The 14,782-nt window shown below is 36.0% G+C and overlaps 1 protein-coding gene and 1 long non-coding RNA gene across 2 annotated transcripts; both read left to right on the top strand.

Moving 5' to 3' along the window:
* The first annotated feature begins 6,453 nt into the window (after window positions 1-6,453).
* LOC133675722 (uncharacterized) lies at window positions 6,454-8,004 on the top strand. The gene is made up of 2 exons (XR_009835463.1): window positions 6,454-6,546; window positions 7,832-8,004. It is a non-coding gene; the product is annotated as an uncharacterized LOC133675722 (long non-coding RNA).
* A 4,380-nt stretch (window positions 8,005-12,384) lies between these two features.
* On the top strand, window positions 12,385-13,880 carry LOC133675776 (uncharacterized). Its single transcript, XM_062097251.1, has 2 exons — window positions 12,385-13,274; window positions 13,604-13,880. The coding sequence occupies exons 1-2, from the start codon at window positions 12,578-12,580 to the stop codon at window positions 13,636-13,638; spliced, it is 732 nt and encodes a 243-aa protein (XP_061953235.1). The 5' UTR covers window positions 12,385-12,577; the 3' UTR covers window positions 13,639-13,880.
* Window positions 13,881-14,782: the final 902 nt, after the last annotated feature.

Here is a 14,782-nt window from a genome sequence, read left to right as displayed (position 1 = left end):
TAGAAAGGGTTGTATCAGGTACGTAATGTAGGCTTTGGCTATTGGTTACGAAGAAAGGATATTTTGCAAGCTCAAAAGGTGTTTAAGGGATTTTAAGAGTAAGGATCACTTGTGCTTATTTCCTGACCGTTTTGTCTTTGGAATTTCTTTCCAAAATGGTTTGTCATGCCCCCTAGTGTCGGGTTTGGGCTTTCTCTGTCTTCTTCATTCTTTGTTTGGTTTGGAACCTTTGGTTTTTTTTTTCAATCACAGCCTCTATCGTTACCGCTTTATTTGGATGATAATGAAAGACTAAAATTTACATGATCAATTCCAGCACCCATCTTCACTGCTTTGTCTGGATGATAATGAAAGACTAAAAATTACATGATCAATTCCAGCACCCATCTTCATTGCTTTGTCTAGATGATAATGAAAGACTAAAATTTCCTATTGATGGTCTTTCCTCATTTCCTTTTCTATCAATGTCTTTCAAACCTCTCTTATTTGCCCCTTAGCGTGGGGTGTGATCCTAGTTAAGGTTATTTAAAAAAAAATATTAGGCCCAACAGGGGACTGCAAAGGATAGATTTCAGCCTCGTGAAAGGATTATCAAAGATGGCCTTTCTTCATCTCAAACTCAATACATTGAGGATCAATAGGTCTTGCTTTCATGCGCGTATGCCAAGTGATTTATCAGTCAAATAAAACTCAGCTTTTGAGTCACCTCATAGGGTTTTATTTTTTTGTTTTTGTTTTGTTGTCTTTTTTCTTTCAAGTTTTCTAGGTATATGTTTACCTGTCTAAAGAACCACTTGAATTTCCAAAATGCATTTGTTTTGGACAAATACCAACACGATTTTTGTTTTTGTACTCACTTTGGAGGTCCCAAAAAAATATCCTTGAAAGCATATGAGATTATATATGGTTTTGGAAGAAAGGAAAACACCAAAGGATTCTTTGTGTTGTAGTTTTGTGAGCAAAAGTTGTGCTCAAAATGTTATTTACATGTGATAACAACAAAAAGGATTGTGATATGAACACAGGAAATCATATGATCTTATTTAACAAGTGCTTATTTGACATAGACAGTCTTGTTCAAAAGCATGAAACAAAAGGCAATAAGGCTTCATTCCTCTATTTTGGTGAATCTGTTCTTAGGCTAGCCTCCTCCCCAAAAGTTCTGTACCGATGGACTCAAAGATGATGTAGAACAACACCACGATCAAAATTTGAGTTCTTTAAAATTCAGCTATCATTTCCACACCCATGCTAGACCATTGATGCTTTTAGATTCCCCGACCATTCTATTGCTAGTGTTTTTCTAATCCACTGCTTCTAGCATGATTCGGTAGAGGATTCGTGTTCACATTAGGAGTGTCTTCAAATTCTATCCACCCGGCCTTGATTAATTGCAGAAGCTTTCTCTTGAAGGTGTTGCAGGTATGGATGTTATGCCCAACAATACCAACATGGTATTCATAATTGAGCTCTGGCTTGTACCAATTAGGATAAGGTGGCTGCACAGGTGGCAGAGGTTCTGGAGCTATATGACCGATGCTTAATAGCTTCTGGTACATCTCATTCAGGGGTAGTGGTAATGGAGGTAATTGTTCTTGAACCCTTTGGCAATTTTCAATTTGGCTTTTGGCTTGAAAGTTATGGGGCTCAGGTTTGATGTTGGTAATCTGGGATGGAGTGTGGTAGTTTTGGGATGAGTTTTTCCTACTCCTATAGCCATCTTCAATATGGTGGACCTCTTTTCTTTCGAAGCCTCTTTTCTCGGTAGGTGCAAAAAAATTCTACCACTCTTGACGCCTTACTTTATACGTTCACACACTACCACAGTGTCAGTGAATTACTGGGCTGAACTACCCATCACATGTTCGTAATATGGTGCTTTGAGTGTGTTTGCAAATAAAAAGACCATCTCTTTGTCCAGAAGTGGAGGATGTACTTGAGCAGCTGATTCTCGCCATCTTTGAGCATATTTCCTTATGCTTTCTTTATCTCTTTTCTCCAGATTTGACAAACTGGTTCTGTCGGGAGCGATGTCCACATTATACTTATACTATTTGACAAAAGCATCCACCAGATCCTTTCATCTCCGGATCTTTGTGTTGTCCAATCTCATGTACCAGCTCAATGTTGCCCCACTTAAGCTATCTTGAAAAAAGTGCATTAGTAGTTTTTCATCATGTACTACTTCTGCCATTTTATTGCAGTAGGAGTTGAGATGAGTCATGGGGCATTGTGTTCCACTGTATTTGATGAACTTAGGAACACGAAATTTCTTTGGGACAACCACAATTGGGACCAAACACATCTCTGTTGCCCATACCAGATGATATAAGTCTACCCCTTCAATGGCTTTGAGTCTGGCTTCCAGCGCCTCTATCTTATCTTGATCAATGCTATCAGATGACTTAGCCTTGTAGGACTTGTTAGCAAATGTTTCCATGATTGTCGGGGCTAGTGCGGGTGTCGCTGACTGCACAAATGTTGGATTTTGCTGAGACTCTTGACCATGTTTGCTCATCCTTTCTTTAGGCTGAACTGTAGTAGGAGCCTGATTAAAGGTGACCGGTCTGTTAGAAGGACCTTCACCAGAGGTATTTCTCAGTGTTTGCTCGAGTAACCTAGTGAGGCGAGCCACACTTGTTTTCAGAGACTCCAACTCTTCTTAAAAATGGGCATCACGTTGAGCACGCTCTTCATCTTCCATATTTCTTGCTCGAAGTCGGGTGTTGTAGACTTTTTAGGGACCTATATTTCAATCTGTTGCATGTATGTTAAATGTATGAACATATGATCTATATGATGAACTTGCCCTTCGAGAGGTGACATATGATCGTAACTCTTGCATGATAAAACAAGAATCTTGATTCTTGCCCACACTTTACAATGAAAAGAGTGACGGTCCTTGTGTCACCCACAAGTCTTGAGTTCAAGATGCTTCAAGAAAGGTTTGCCTTGATGTAAATAAAGATAGTACATACAATCTAAGGATAGGGTCTATTCATTATGTGTATGTCGCACCCGACATCGTGGCGGCCCACAAAATAAAATTCTAGATTATGGAAAAAGAACAGATTTCTGGCATCTGGTTCTTTAAGGGGAAAAGATCTTGTTTGAGGAGTCGCCACCTAGTATTATGGTTACTAGGAACCCTAACTGGTCAACAGAGATTCTATGGTACGGGACTGGTTACGTAAAAGGGAAGATATTATCACCCCTTAAACGTTCTGCCTGAGGTAGACTGCATTGTTGGTTTTGTCTTAAATTGCTAAACATTTATTGGTTTACATTCTGATGATTTATTCACGATATTCCTGACTCTGGCGTCAGTGAATATTCGACTACAGATAATTCCAACTCTGGCGTTGGTAATTATTACGTAGCTATAAAATAAATTTAGATTAATATTTTTTTATTCCTAACTCTAACGCTAGTGAATAAACAAATAAACTAAATTCATTTTATTACGCATTCACATATTTTTCTATTTTTCTTATGTAGTTAAAAAAAATAAAATTAAATCAATGTTTTTATTCCTGACTCTGGCGTCAGTGAATAAATAAATAAATTTATTTTTCATACATGCACATATATTTTTTTCTTGCTAAATAAAATAAAATATAACGAATAAAAATAATATAAACTTAAACCAGTATTTTACTCCCGACTCTGGCGTTGGTGAATAAACCGGTAAATTTATATTATTTTTATTCATGCATACATATATTTTTCTATTTCTCCTATTTTTTATTTTTTTATTTTTTTCTATTTTTTCTATTTTTTATTATTTGGGGGCTGGGCCCAGCTCAGCCCACATGGGCTGGGCTGGACCCAGCCGGCCCAGCCCGGCTGAGTTAATTAAGGTGCACGCGTGAAACAAATTCACGCGTGCAATTAGAGGTGCTGCCTTAACAGTTGTTTATCGTTTGTGCATTTCAAGGCAGTAAGTTCTACACCTAATTATTTTCACAATTGCACAATTTCAAACAAGAATGAAAAGAAGATGAGAACGACCTACCTGCTTCTGGAGATTGCGAGGAGGCTTGCGGCACAGTGATTTTGCTATCGTCTGTGTATGACCTTCCCCTTTCTGTTTTCCTTTTGTTTCGGTGATGTTGAAGGACACGGCTTGCTGATTGGGTCCTTCGTTTTTTTGGTTTGCAGGAGGGGGCGATTGAAGACGATGATATTAGTGTTGGTTTTCTGGGTTTACTGCTTGTATTGGTCTCTATTTTATGGGTTTCTGTCCTCTATCTCTCCCAGTTTTTCTTTCGTTCCCTGTCTCTCCGTCTCTCTGTTTTGCCTTCTTCCTTTTTTTCCTTTATTTCTTTTCCTTTTTTCCTTCTGTGAGGTCACCTTTGTTCAGCCTTTATAGAGCCAGCAACAGCCTCAGTGGTGGTAACGGTTGCCCCCCACCCTAAATGCTCCGTAACCGACGCCTTCAATGAAGAAAACGTCCGTGTTGGCTGCCAACGGACGAAACGTCTCTGCCTTTAATGGCAGAGCCGTTGCAGAGTAAAGAGACGGTGAACAGTCGTTGCAAAACGACCCCGTTTTGTTGGCTGCAAATTTGGTCCTTGTAATTCTTTTAATTTTGCAATCAAACCCCTGGTTAAAATATAATTGGATCCTTACATTTCTGCGCCATTTTCAAGTTGGTCCTTGGATTTTAATTTTTGCAATTTAGACCCCAATTAAACCCCAAACTTTGATATTTCTTCGATTAAGTCCCTAATTGGATTAATTAAATTAATTTTCAAGCTTAATTAAGTCTCCAAACTTAATAATTCTCCAATTAAACCCTTAATTGGATGAATTAAATTAATTTCAAGCTTAATTAAGTCTAAAAATTTATCAATTCTCCAATTAAACCCCTAATTGGATTAATTAGATTAATTCTAAAGTTTAATTAAACCCCAAAACTTCCAATCATGTTGCCCTTAACCCAAATTTTAATTCATTCTTCATTTATTTTATTTTCGCTTGTTTTTCATCATTATTATTTTTTTATCATCATTTTTTATCCTTTTTAGTAAATAAAATAATAATAATAATTAAAATAAAAGGGTCAAAAATTGGGTTATGACAGTGTACATGGGTAAGTTTTCTACCTGGTCTCAAAAGGGTCTTATATCTGCCCAGTGACGATCTTTGTAAAGACAGTATATGGGCGTTACGAGAAATGGTTAAGGCACGTATACCCACCATTACCAAGCAGACACTCAGATATGAGTTGGGTGTTTCACGCAACTAAACCCTGACCAATAGTCATAGGACAAATCGCTAATTCCCCACCTAACTTAAAAGCTTGCATGTGCTTTCCAAAAAATTAAAGCATGTGATGCATGAAGCAATTCTATACAATGCATGAACAAATATGTTGTGAAACCCCTGGAAATTTATAATTTAAATATGTAGATGTGTAAACGTAAGACTGAAAGTGGTAATGTTTCAATGAGTGATGGAAACCAAGATTAGAAATAATAGATAAATAATGGAAGAGATGACCTTCATAAAATGAATTTTGGTTTAGAATTCATAAGGACAGAGAAACTGGTAACGTGTTTTGATGGATGAAATAATGAGAAAAATGACAAAATATTTTTTAGGAAATAAGTGAGGTAATAAAGAATACATTATAATAAATGATAGTACAATGAAGGTAGGACTGAAGGTGCAAGCATCGCTTAAAAATCAGTGATGTTATTTTGAAAATGATAATAAGCCCGATAAATAAATAAAGGTGGAAATCCTAAAATGAATACATTCCAAAATAATTAAACGACCTTAAAGGTTTAGAATGATAATTAATATGATTTTTTTTTGTGAAGATTGAACAAGAAAAATCTAGATTATTTATGAAAAGTTATGAACTGACCAATTTTACATTAGGAAGCAGAGTTCTCAATTCAACCGTCAGATTGGGATGAAATTTTGTATGAAGTCTATTAATATGTTTTCCTACCTTGGTTAAATATCTCATCCCAATCGGATTTTGGTAAAGACTAGCGATTTAAATATAAATAACCAGATAATTTACATGAAAAATAAAATAAAATACATAAAAGCATGAAAGAGGGACAAAATTGTAATTATAAAAAAAGGTGCGTATAAAACTGCAAAGAGGCCACCAGTTAAAAAAAAAAGGAAAAGAAAAGAAAAAAATAGAGAAAAGCGGATAAGGGGAGAGAGCTGCAGATTTTGGAGAAAACCAATAATGCTCTGGTGGCCATATCTTTGGGATCCACCATTGGATCATGCTTATTTTTGGATATGTTGTTCTCATTACACTCCTCTACTAACTGACCGGAGCGATTGGATGGAACACAATCCGTTTGACAGAAATCATCATCTGGCATTTCATGGAAAACAAAAAGGAAATGCACCTGCAGGGCAGTTTGGTCGCCGACCAATTTCTCTCTCTTCCACCGTTGGATCATGCTCATTCTTGTATGCCTAGATGTTACCTTCATTCTGGACAGTGGAGATCGGAAAATATTTCTCCGGCAAGGTTTCGTGCATGTTGAACAGTAGCTCGTCCATTTTCAGGTAAGCTCGGTTTTCTTCAGATCTAGGGAGATGTAACCGTTGGATCATTATGATTGTGAGATATATTATGCACAACTCTATGATATGTAGTCTGACTGTTGGGTTTGAAACAATAATCAGAGGTTGATGACTTATTGCCTTTTGAATCTATTGCTAGTTTTGGCAAAATGTAGTAAGCTTGATTAAATACATGTTTTGATGAAATTAGAATTGTGTTGGTGTAGGTTTTATGGAAGATGTAATGGTAAAATATGTTCTTGTTATTAGTATTATTATAGATTAATTGTGTATTCTTTATATGAGGGGAAGAATGATTATTGTGTAAGAATAGTAAGGAACATTGCTATATGAACATGTTGATTTAATAGAAAGCTAACTTATTGGGTGTGTGGATATAAATGGGCTGGAACCATGAAGAAATTGAAATGAAAGAAATTTGAAAAATAAAACATATTTAAAGCTAGCCATAAGTGTTTTTAGCAAATGGTTAGTTAATGAAGGTTGTCATGGATCCCAATTAGTAGGGTGAAATTATTGTTGTGATAATGATCTGAGAATATTAATTGTTAAGGTTTGCCGTATATGTTTAATCGCACGAGAAGAAAGTGAAAGAAAATGAATAGTTCATCATATTGTTGTATTAATAATAATAATAGGAGAAATCTCAAAAGGAATGAGTTTTCTTATTTTGGTCTAATCTTGCTATATTGTAGAGGTAGGGAAATTGTTTGAATGTTTTGCTTTAGAATTGGTTTGAATTTGTGATTTAATGATGCCAAATGACCTTGGATGATGTTGATTTTGCATGAAAATAAGTTGGAAGTTGAAAAGGATTTCCAAGGAATGAAAATCCTCGTTGTCCAAAATTTTTGCTGTAAAGAAGGGGCTATTGTGATTGTTGATTTTGAGCTTTAAAACAAAATAATTTGGAGTTAGTTTCTTCATAAAAGTTGTATCTCTATGTTTAGCCTTTCATAGAGATAAATCACGCCCAAAACTGAGTTTTACAACTATAGTCATGATTAAGACACTAGATAGTGTTCTGGGTTGGTTAAGCTTAATTGATCGGAATTAGACAATTTTTAATCGTTGCTTGGAATTGCTATTGAGTGATGGTTTTGATAACAAAATTATAAGAATGAATATAAACATTAAAATGAGTAAGAGTATGAGATCTTAAAGAAAATTCCTTGTGATTAGTTTGAGAATACTAGTTGAATGAGAACTAAATGAAGATGTGATGTTGGTTGTATTGTTGATAAAAATTGAATCCCTGGTGGTACAGGGAAAGCTGTGGGGACTGGACAATTGCATGGAATGGCAACACGTGCACCTATTCTAGGTAGGTGATTCATCACCTTATTTTGTAATTATTAGTTTTTCTTAAATATTTGTGTTGTGTGTTTAATTGATGTTAAAAGAATGAAACAAATGAATAAGTTGAGTGATTATTACAAATGAGAATTATTGGTAATTTAAGAGAAATTACTGAAATTATTTGGCTAACAAAAGAGGTTAGCCGGGTGCTGCGTAATTCGTATGGAATTACCGGATTGATTGTGGCAACCAAGATGGGTTAGCCAAATTTCTTGGGTAATTAAGAGAATTACCGGGTATATTGGTTAACAAGGAAGTTAACTGGATATTGGGTAATTCGTATGGAATTACCGGATTGATTGGCTAACAAGAGAGGTTAGCTGGATGATGAGTAATTCGTATGGAATTACCGGATTAATTGGCTAACAAGAGAGGTTAGCTGGATGTTGGGTAATTCGTATGGAATTACCGGATTCATTGGCTAACAAGAGAGGTTAGCTGAATGTTGGGTAATTCGTATGGAATTACCGGATTCATTGGCTAACAAGAGAGGTTAGCTGAATGTTGGGTAATTCGTATGGAATTACCGGATTGACTTTGGCAACCAAGATGGGTTAGCCAGATTTCTTGGACAATTAAGAGAATTACTGGGTTTATTGGTTAACAAGAAAGTTAACTGGATATGGGGTAATTCGTATGGAATTATAGGATTGATTGACTAACAAAAGAAGTTAGCTGGAGGCTGAGTAATTCGTATGGAATTACCAGATGTATTGGTAACCGAGGAAGGTTAACCAAAAGTGTGGGTAATTATATGAAATTACCAGAATTATTGGCAATCGAGATGAGTTAGTCGGATAGTTAAGTTTTGAAAAGATTATGTGAATTAATTGATTGAAGCTAGAAATAGTAAATTCTAAATGTTATGAGTAAAATAATTAATATATGATTAACATGTTGAGTAAATTAATTAATGTGGTTATTGGGTAGACACAATGACTTGGAGATTGGAGGGGAATTGATAGATAATTGGTTACCATAGTGTTGGTGGCTAAGGATATATTACAATGATACTTAACACCATAATGATGGTGGCTAAGGGCATAAATTGATAATTGGCACTGTGATGAGGGTGACCAAGGTTATGTGAAGGATGCTTAGTGACCGTAGTGTCGATAACTAAGATTGTGGGCAAAAGATACTTGGCAACCGTGGTTACAATGCATATGATGTTAATAAGAAAAATAAAAGGGGTTCGGTACGAATGGAAGAATCAAATGGCATTGATTAGCCATCCAGGTTTGGATTGCTAATGGTATCGATGAAGTTTCATCGGTGCCGGTATTTTTTAAATTGATTAGTCTAGCCCAATATTAGAAGATTAATGATACTAATGAGATTTATTAGTTTCAGCGATTACCTTTTAGCAACAGATTCAGAAAAGGGAAAATATTGATTAGTTATTCCAAAAGAATGAGATAAGCTAATAATACCAAGAGAGGAATATCTTGGTATCAAGTGAGAATTGATTTATAAAGAGATGGTGTTCACAAACCGTTGAGTTGTGTTGAGATTTCCAAGATGGAATTATTCTTGGCAAATGAGATAGGATATTAGATGGATATTGGTAATAGATGGAAAATATATGTTCTAAAAGAGTTTTATGCCTAATTTTATATATCAAAAGAAATTCCGTAGAGATTATTATCTGCCATTGTTATTGCTTGTTACTATCTTTTATATTTATGTTTACATGTTAATTTCTATTTTCAGGTTCATCAGGGTCGCGTCAAGGGTAATGCTAGTTTAGATATCTTTTGCTTTTGACTATGTAAATTATAAAATTTGAGATGTAATATTAATCCATAAATTTGAATGGATGTCTTTACTTTAATGGTTTAAACTCTTAGTACCTATTTGACCATGCATATTTATAGTTGAAATTGAATCTTTCATTTGAACTATATTATATGATGTTATTGAATAAGATGTGTTGTGTTAATGATAATGAGTTGGGTGGAGACCCAGGATGATTGGGTCGTTATTTTGAGTTATGAGATGTGAGATATTAGAAGTGTAAACAGGGTATATGTCGATAACTTGGGACCTACCAGTATAGGGGAGAATCTGCCGAAATTTTGATAGAAATTTTGGTGGAACCTGTATATCACAAAAAAAAATTTACTTGAAAATTTTCAATATATCGCGAAAAAGAATGTAGAAAAATCGGGGTTGTTACATATGTACATAAATTAAAGTGCGTGAGAAATAAAGAAAGGAAACACATAAAAAATAAACACGCAAACCACAATAATAAAACACAATAATCAGACAAAAACAAAGTTTAGTCCACAAGATCCCCATCGGAGTCGCCATTTTGTCACACTTGTGCGGCGTCGCGGCGATTGTCCACCCTCAAGTCAAAATTGGTAATGGTCTATCTGGCAAATATGGAGAGACAAGGAATTCTTGTCTCTTATCAGTGGAAAATTTGAATGGGAGTCGCCACCTAATATTCTGGTCACTAGGAACCACAACTGGTCTTAGAGATCGGGTACGGAGACTAGTTGCGTAAAGGGAAGGTATTAGCACCCCAACTACGCCCTACCTAAGGTAAGCTGCATTGTTTTGTTGTCTGATAAAATCTAAAGCCTTCTTGTGGTTTCCCATTGTCGGTCTGTCTGTGGTTCAAGAAAAGCCCTCCTCAATAAGGAGGTTCTTATCTTAATGGAGTAAAACCTAATCGTTCTACGTCCGAAAAAAAACATAATTTAATATCCAGAATACGTATTACGTGTAATTACGTACCCCGGATACTAAAAAACAAACAAAATAAAATTTTTGTTGTTTTTTGAAATTTTGGCTAGTGTTCTCTTGACTTTAATAAACTAGTTATTAAAGCCAAAATGCATGCTAAAACATTGTTTTTTGGTGTATGAAAAAACACAATATGATTTTTTAGCTTTGAGACACTTGGCAGTATGCACAAAAATATTTTTTTCTTTTCTAATTTTTTTTTATTTTTTGGAAGTTTTGATGAAAACCGGGTATTTTAATACCAGATTCGTATTGTTGAAATGACAAAAGATAGATCGAGATTAAACAAAACACAATAAAAAAACTCGGGAAATCACAAATATTAAACAATATTTTTTTTGGAAATGGGCTGGACCCGGCCCAAATGCATGGGCTGGGCAAAACCTGGCCCAACTACGTGGGCTGGGCTCAACCCAGCCCATGTGAGCAGTGCCCTCCACTGTTCACATGCTACGTGAACAATGGAGGGCAGGCAGGGACAAAGCCGGAGAAATAAAAGGGAAGAAGGGATGACCTACGGTGGTTGCTGTCGTTGGCGGAGCTGCTGGAGTCGACAGGCAGCGGCGCTGGTGGTTCGCGACGGCCGGCGGTGTTGCTCCTTCTTCTTCCTCTCCCTCCTCTATTTTTTGTTCTTTTATCTGCTTCTTCTTCTTCTTTTTTCGGCCTTCCCCCTCTCTTTTCTCTTCTTTCTCTTCTCTTCTTGAATAAGATATTTTCCCCTAAAAGAACAAGATGTCAGATACATGTTCTTTTTCCACAAAGATAAATTTTTAATCGGTCGCCGCGATATCCGTGTGTGAACATTGATGGTATCTCAATTTTAAAGAGAAGACAGAGTTGGCTAGACAGTTTGAAATGAAGGATTTGGGTTCTCTTCGATATTTCCTGGGTATTGAGGTTGCTTACTCACCTAGAGGTTACCTTCTTTCTCAGTCAAAATATGTTATAGATATTCTTGAGCCGGCTAAACTTACTTATAACAAGACTGTAGACACTCCCATTGAAGTTAATGTAATGTATTCTTCTTCTGATGGTTTACCTTTGACAAATTCACTTTATATCGTATTATTGTTGGGAGCTTGGTGTACCTCACCATTACTTGTCCAGATATTGCATATGTTGTTCATGTTGTTAATCAGTTTGTTGCTTCTCCTACTACTGTTCACTGGGCAGTAGTTCTTGTTGAAGATTCTGAAGTAATTAAGGCAGATTTGAAGCTGATTTGTTGGGAGTAAAAATAGAAAGTCAGATATCCTTTCCTATAAATCAGAACCTAGCAATAATACCTATTTATGTGTAGTTAATAGCTGTTCTAATATAGATATTTAGATGCTGTATATATTCAACAATTCATTATGAAATAGAGTGAGAAGTCAGAATTTAACAACTCTCCATATGGTATCAGAGCCTAAACCGAGCCTATCTTTTTTTTAGCCTATCTCTCTCTACATCAGAGTCTAAATCTGGGATTCCTCCTCTCCCATTCACATCTGTCCTGACAATTCTAGTCACTTGCTCTAACAGACCTGTTCAGATCTGAAAAAACATGTCTGAAACCACTACAAAAGAAACCCAAAAATCAGGGGAATTCCAGAGTTTACAGTCATCCTATAGACTGAATGGAAGAAACTATCTAAAGTGGTCACAGATAGTAAAAACCTTTCTCAAAGAAAATGGAAAGATTAATCATTTGATGGACAATCCTCCTAGTCTAGAAGACCCAAAGTTTACACTTTGGGATGAAGAAGACTCCATGATTATGTCATGGCTGTGGAACTCTATTATGCCAGAAGTTTGTGGGCCTTATATGTTTCTGGTTACAGCAAAAGACATATGGGATGCAGTGAGATAGACCTACTCTAAAGTGAAGGATGCTGCATTAATCTATGAGATTAAGATGAAGCTTTCAATGACCAAACAAGGTAATATGATGGTTATTGAATATTACAATACTATGAAAAGTTTCTGGTTGGAATTGGACTATTATCAGGATTTTAAGATGCAATGTAGTGAGGATGCTGTGATTTTAAAGAATTATGTAGAAAGAGAAAGGATCTTTGAATTTCTTGCAGGACTCAACATAGAATTTGATCAAATGCGAGTCCAAATACTTGGAAAGGAATCCCTGCCCTCACTCAATGAGGTATTTTCAATAATAAGGGCTGAAGAAGGAAGGAGAACTGTGATGCTTGAGGTTCCAAATACTGAAGGTTCTGCTATGATGATAACTAATAGTAGAAACCTAAGTGATGCTAGCAGAAACCAAAGTGATGCCATGAATGGTGCAGAAGTGGTGAAGACTGAAGGGAGAAAATTCTTTAAGGATGATCAGTTTTGTAACTATTGCAAGAAAACAGGTCATACAAAGGAGACCTGCTGGAAACTCCATGGAAAACCACCAAGGATGGGGCGTAATGGAGGACAAAAATGGAACCATTCAAGAGGACATGCACACTTAACAAATTCAGAAGAGGCAGCACATGAGTCCAGCACCCTAGAGGTGAGAGAATTCAACAAAGAGGAGATTGAACGCCTAAGAACCTTACTCAACACAATGGAGAAACCATCTGGATCATGCTCTCTTGCTCAAAATGGTAAAATTCCAATTTCTCATGTCTTTAGTGCCTCAAACAAGAACCATTCCAGCATTTGGGTCATTGACTCAGGTGCAACAGACCATATGACTTATTCTGCAGGTGCCTTCACATCATATCAACCCTGTCCTAGCAGTAAGAAAATCACAGTGGCTGATGGATCTCTAACCACTGTTGCAGGCCAGGGAACAATCCCTCTTAATCCTGAATTTACTCTTAAAAGAGTATTACATGTTCCTAATCTTACTGCAAATCTGTTGTCTATCCGAAAACTAATTAAAGACATAAATTGTAGTGTAACTTTCTTCTTTGATCACTGCATATTTCAGGACCTAGCTACGGGGAGGACGATTGGGCAAGCTAGAGTCAAGGATGGGCTGTACATGCTTGGAGTGCAAGGCAGCAGTAGTAACTCCCCTTCTCTATCATTCATTTCAGTTAATTCTAATAAAATTGATGTTTGGAATCATCATCGTCGTTTAGGACATCTATCATTTAAGACTCTTAGGAACATGTTTCCATCTTTATTTAAAAATCTTGATGTTGAACAATTTCATTGTGAAATCTGTGAATTTGCAAAGCACCATAGAGTGCCTTTTCCTATAAGTGATTCAAGATCTGTGTCTCCATTTACTATAATTCACTCAGATATATGAGGTCCATATAACATTCCTAATATTTTAGGAGCAAAAGGTTTTGTAACATTTATTGATGATTGCACCCGAATGACTTGGGTTTACCTTCTTAAAAGAAAATCTGATGTGAGTCATATCCTTCCAAACTTTACAAATATGATAAGGAATCAATTTGGGGTTAGCATTAAAGGTTTTAGAACTGATAATGCTTGTTGCTACCCAATTTTTGACCCATATTTTGATAAATTTTCAAATACAAAATAAATAAAATAATAAAAAATTAATAATAAGGGTTTACATGTGGCGATAACATAAAGCATCAATGCTAATATCAAGGAAGCAATATGTCAAGGAGATAATTACCGAATCATATATAAATACTGCAATATAAAATACCATATATATATATGATTTGATTCGTGCTGGTTATGGAAAATAATCATACCATAGATATATGATTTGATTCGTGCTGGTTATGGAAAATAATCACTGCAATATAAAATACCATATATATAGGATTTGTTGGTGCTGGTTATAGAAGACAATCTCTGTAATGATTATTGCAATATTTCCTTGAATAGCACGTGCACAGATTTTCTATATAAATGAACCCTCAGAGAGGGGTGAAAAGAGGAGATATTCAGAAAGGGGCAATTTTTCAGAAAAAAGGGAGCTAAACAAAAAAACCCTAAAGTTAAAAAAACCCTAAACCCGTTTTCTCTCTTGGAGCTCTTCCTTCCCCTCTCAGCCAACCAGAGTTCCCCTGACACTCTTTTTGCCTTGCCGCCAGCCAAACAAGCCAAGAGCTAACCTCCAAACCACAGCAGCCGCACACTCTCCCCTCCATCTCCCCGATTGCAACTCCCTTTTACT

Source organism: Populus nigra, chromosome 16 (genome assembly GCF_951802175.1).
Source record: "Populus nigra chromosome 16, ddPopNigr1.1, whole genome shotgun sequence".
NCBI lineage: Eukaryota > Viridiplantae > Streptophyta > Magnoliopsida > Malpighiales > Salicaceae > Populus > Populus nigra.
Note: the sequence above shows the minus strand (reverse complement) of the source record. Positions and strands in the feature narration are given on the sequence as shown.